At 25.4% G+C, this 5,739-nt stretch overlaps 1 protein-coding gene across 1 annotated transcript; it reads right to left on the minus strand.

Annotated features, from left to right (window-relative positions):
• Positions 1-417: 417 nt before the first annotated feature.
• On the minus strand, positions 418-4,370 carry LOC113381116 (general odorant-binding protein 19d-like; the record flags this gene model as incomplete). Its single annotated transcript, XM_026620095.1, has 4 exons — positions 418-655; positions 936-1,019; positions 2,270-2,358; positions 4,289-4,370. Coding segments are annotated over 4 exons (381 nt in total), but the record flags the coding sequence as incomplete, so codon positions are not given.
• Positions 4,371-5,739: the final 1,369 nt, after the last annotated feature.

Here is a 5,739-nt window from a genome sequence, read left to right on the forward strand (position 1 = left end):
GTTACTTTTCTCTATCAGTGTTAAGCTAAATATTGCAAGAACAATTTTCTCTATATTTTTATAACTAAATTTAATAGATCTATTACATAAACTAATATTGTTGAAATTACAATATAATCAAAAATAAGTTTTCAAAGTGGAATGTCGATGTTATTTTCCTTAAATTTGGGAATTTAATAATGTTGTAGGTAATCTACTGATGATTTCGTCAATTAATTATTAACCCAGACAATGGTAATGGATCCATTGTTGATAATAAACAATTCTTTCTATATTTTTGTAGTATTTTTATTAGATTTAATACATATTTCAAATCAACAAATGTTGATATCACAAACAATTTAGAAAACAAAATTTCAAAGTGATATTTCTACATTTTCTCTACAAAGATGTAATTCAAGTTACTGTTCTATATCAATATTGAGCAATATTAAACGAACAATTTTCTCTATATTTTTATACCTAAATTTAATAGATCTTTTACATCAACTGATATTGTTGCAATCACAATCTATTCAAAAATAATTTTTTAAAGTGGAATGTCGATGTTATTTTCTTTAAATTTGGGACTTTCACAAGCAACTGCTTTGGCAGCCAATTCGCATTCATCAGCATCCACGACTTCTTTTGCACATTCTTGAGCGATTTCCTTGATCTAAAAAATAAATTATTATTGAGAAAAATTGTTTAGAATGTTTAAGATAATATTTGATAAAATATATTTTGATTTATTGATTGTAAACTGATTTTAAGCGCGATTTTTGGAAGCAAAACTCAAGAGTTCGAAAAGTTTGATTTGATGGAAGAAGATTGATAAAAACTATGGATTTATGAAACGTTCTAAGATTTAATAGTTTTATGATATTCATAAATTATTTTACAAGGTAATTTAATGAGTTTGAAGTGGGTTTTAGTGTCAAAAAATGTTTTTTTACCTTTTCGTGTTGAGGAGTAGTTTCATCGTAGAACATTTTGCTGGCTGCCACCAAAGCTTCAGGGTTGTATTTTCCGTCTTTGAACTAAAAAAATAAATAAATTAGTAGAAATTGATCCAATATAAAAATTTTCACCTAAATTATCCATAACACTTTGATTTATTATTAAGTAAGCCCGAAAATAGAAGTATACTAGTAAGGGGCTTTATCGTAACATTTTTTTTTTATATTTATTTTAATTATTATTAAATAATTATTACGATTATATTTTTTTGAAATAAAAATGTATAGATGCTATAACTATTAAATAGAGTAACTTGATTCAAAAATGTAAGTTTTAATATGTTATCATATTAATGTTCAAAATTCAAATTTAAGTTTTGTTTCAACAGTTTAAATAAACTAGTGGGGTGGGTGGCATCGTGCCTTAAGGCAAATTGCTGGAACTTCCCGTACCGTAACGAAACGTTCGAGGAATATTGAATGTTTTCAAATAGATTATTATAAATATTGTATTATTGTCTAATATTTATAAGAATTATATAAACTGAATTGCAGAGTTGAAATTATTTGTTTAAAGTATATTAGAACTATAGTCAGAATTAAAAATAAAATCTGAATTATTTTCGACATACAAAAAATTAAAAAAAAAAAAAAAAAAAAAATGGTACAAATTTTTTTTTCCAAAATCAATTATTTTGTTAAGACAAGCAGAAAGTTCTTTGAATCAATTGAATCGGACGCTTAGTTCTTTCAAAAACTGCCATTTTTTGTACATTTAGCTCTGTATCTCCGAAATGGCTGGGCCTGCCTTTGCGAAAAACTAATAACCCTTTCTCCCAATCATTACTAATGGAATGTTTTTTAGATCATTCAAATCGGATGCTCCGTTCTCTCAAAAACTCGATTTCTATTTTCTGCACTCTTTGCTCCTTATCTCCGTAACTGCTGGACCTGTCTTTGCCAAAAACTAATCAGCTCTTCTCCTTATTAATAGGAATCGAATGTTTTTTAAACCATTCAAATCGGTTGATCCGTACGCCCGAAAACGTGGACGAAAATTTGTATCCATACATACATACACACACACACACACACACACACACATCCATTTTTTCTGAGGTATGCCAAAACGTTCAGAAACCTTCAAAACGTCGAGAAATGTAAAAATTTTCAATTCCGATTTTCGGCCCATTACAATAACTTACCCTACGGGAAGTTAATAAAAATTACAAAAATTGTGAATTAATTTAAAATTAGCTATTTCAGAATTTGTAAGAAATTAAATTAAAGTTTTTACTGTTTTTAGATTTTTTTTTTATAAAAATACTTACCACTCCAAAGTTCCTATACAAGCAAGCTCCAAAACATTTTGCTCCTTTGGATTCCAAAGGTACTTTAGTTTTTAATTCTTTGATTTCCTCTAAAAATAAGAAAAAAAAAATTAGTAAAAAAGTGTATTTGTTGTTATAAATATTAATCTAGTCATTTGAATCATTTAAAATAATTTTAATGCGTGGAAATGCGTTTCAATTAGGAGAAAAAACACCAGGTATTTTGATTTTCTAACAAATTTAAGAAAAAATGCCTAAATATTAATTTTATAGCGATTTTTAAGATTTTAATTTGCTTTTATTCATCGAGAATTTTACCCAAAATTAATTTACAAACTATGTATAAGAATTTCTAAAATTAAATTAAAAACTAATTAAATATTTTATTAAATTCACAGTTTGATATGTCTATATCGAATATTTTAAATAATTAGCTGATTTTATCACAAATTTTAAATTTATAACAAAATTTTATAAATTTATTTAGGGTTTTTCCAGAATTGAATCTTGAATTTATAAAAACTCGTTCATATTTAGATGAAATTATAATTTTTTCTTTTTAACGGAAAAAAATAACTTAAAATCTAATTTGATAAAGTGATATCTAAGATTTTCATTTGTTCTTGTTCATCCAAAATTGTGATTCGAATTTAAGCTCAAATTTGAGCTAACATCTATATGAGTTATTAAAATTAAATTAAAATGCAATTAATTATTTTATTACATGCATAATTTAATATACATATGTCAAATATCTATTTTAATAGCTGTATTTATCACATATTTTAAATTTTTATTAAAAGTCAAGAGAATTACTTAGGTTAATTATAATTAAATTTTTAATTTGAAAATAACTGTTCATATTTTTAATAGATTTAAAAAATACTTAAAAACTAATTTGATAAAGTGAATTTTAAATTTTTAATTTACTCTTGTTGAAAAAAGAATTTTACTTGAATTAAGTATTTTGTATGAATACTTATTAACCGCATTTATATATATATATATATATATATATATATATAATATATAAGATATTTTCTCTCATTTTTGTCGAATTTATTAACTTATTAGCTAATAGTCGATATTAGCTAACACTCAAAATCTAATATTTTTTATATTATAAATTCTGTTGTGTGTACTTTTCACATACATACTACCTGAAGAACAAAATTATCTAATATTATTTCTAGTTAAAAATATATACTCGAAAATATTATTATCTACCTATTTTATCTAAAATCATTTTGAAACAATTATTTAAAATAATCCAATTATCGATGTTATATTGATCACAGTATACGAGGTCTGTTCAAAAAGTACCCGGAATTTTCGTTTTTTCAAAAAAATATTTATTTATTCGTCTACATTAATGTGGTCCCCTTCAAAGTAGTCCCCCCCAGATATAATACACTTATGCCAGCGTTTTTTCCAATTTTCGAAGCACCCTTGATATTCACTTTTTGATATGTCCTTGAGCACTCTCAGCGATTCGGCCTTTATTTCTTCAATCGAGGAAAACCGCCGTCCTTTCATGGGTCTCTTCAACTTTGGGAATAGGAAAAAGTCACACGGAGCCATATCTGGTGAATTTTTGCACTTTGCAACACTTTATTTCATTTTTTACGCAAAATTTAATACAAATTCTTTGACTTTTCAATTCTTCCATTGTAAAAATCGCCGAGCTCAGAAAAACACGTCGAACCTTAGCGACTACCACAGACAAAGTAAACAGTGAATATAGCTGAAAATTTCATCATACTTTAGGGGCATGTATACCAACACAATAAAAAAAATTTTTTGACAATCAGACACTCCAGACCCGCGAAATTTAATTATTAGTAATTCCGGGTACTTTTTGAACACACCTCGTATGTGTTTTGAATTTCTTTGCATTGAAATTGTTTATAAACTTTTACTAACAAACAATGGACGTGCAATAAAAAACGTCAATTATAGTTTATAACAAAAATTTAAACAATGAATTATTTTTTTATAGTTTATAGTTCTATAGTTTACCTTCGGTTGCTCCTGTTTCTTTGGCGCATTTTTTTACAAGTTCTTGTACAGCTGCTTTTGCATCTTCTTTTGCTGATTCATCCTAAAATTACAAATAATAATAATAATTATATAACTTAAAATTTGAAATTTATAACTAATAACGACTATGTCCCAGCCACATTCATATGTGGCATGCGTTGCAGTGGGTAAACCATCAACTTATATACCATACCACTTCTACATTCACAATCAGTTAATTTTCATACTTTTAAAAATAATTTATATGACAAAACAGTATTTGTTAGTTAGTTTTTATATGAAATAGTGTTTTTATTCAGTACATTTTAATATTTATAATACATATTAAACTAGGACTTTAGAATTTGAGGGTTTTAATAAACATGTTAATGAAAAATATACTTATTTTTATATCGAGTAATAAATATACTTTGTTATTTTAATTGTCATTCAATCAAATCGTAGCCTAATAGAAGATAAATCATCATGTTTTAATTTAGTAGCCTTTATAGAAGATTTTTTAAATTTATTTAAGATTTAGTTATTTTTTTTGTTTTTTTTTAACAAAAAAATATATATGAAATAGTAATGAAGCCTTTGATTCATTTTATAATTGTGTTACTTTTTATACATATTTTTAAGAACTACCTAGATTTTTTTATATCAAAGAATTCATATTTCATTTGAATTTCATAAATTTTGAAGTAATGTGTAATTTTCGTAAAATAATCAATTTTTTTGAATTCTAAATTAGTTAAACAGATATTTAACTGGTTGCCAATTAGTAGTAAAAGTGGCTCTTCATTTATTTTATAATTTTTATCTATATGCTTAATTATTATCCAAGCATCCAATTATCGAAACAGAAAATTCTCTAAGGGCAAATTGTTCCAAAGGCAAATTATTTAAGGGCTAACTGCTTATGTGGTAAATTAAATTTTTATATTAACATTTCAAAAAAATTGATATTTTGAATAAGGTTTTTCTGATATAAATAAAACTACTTGCTACTTACTAAACCATTTAACATTTGACGTATGAGCAGCCCTCTATTATTTTAATCTACATTAGGCTTCCACAAAAAAATTTAAATTAAAATATATTTTTTCACGCATTTTTGAAAAAATATAGTACAAAAGATGCGTCCTGGAGAGCTCCTTAAGCAGTCCAATTAAAAGTAGGAACAGATATCGATGAAAATATTATAAGTCAAAATTATCTTCGAAAACGTGTCAATTTTATTATTTGTCACTATAGTAGATATATTGATAAATATATAGAAAATTTACAAGAAATGTAGTATAAACGGTGCGTCCTGTAGAGCTCTCTTAAACAGTGACTACACCTTGCATAAGTAAGTTTGTAATAATTCACAAGCAGGTACAGATATTGAGGAAAAAATTTATAAGTCAAAATTTTCTTAGAAAACGTATCAATTTTATTATTTGCCT

Source organism: Ctenocephalides felis, unplaced genomic scaffold (genome assembly GCF_003426905.1).
Source record: "Ctenocephalides felis isolate EL2017-DRISC unplaced genomic scaffold, ASM342690v1 CF-g0.4_SCAFFOLD_02601, whole genome shotgun sequence".
Lineage (NCBI taxonomy): Eukaryota > Metazoa > Arthropoda > Insecta > Siphonaptera > Pulicidae > Ctenocephalides > Ctenocephalides felis.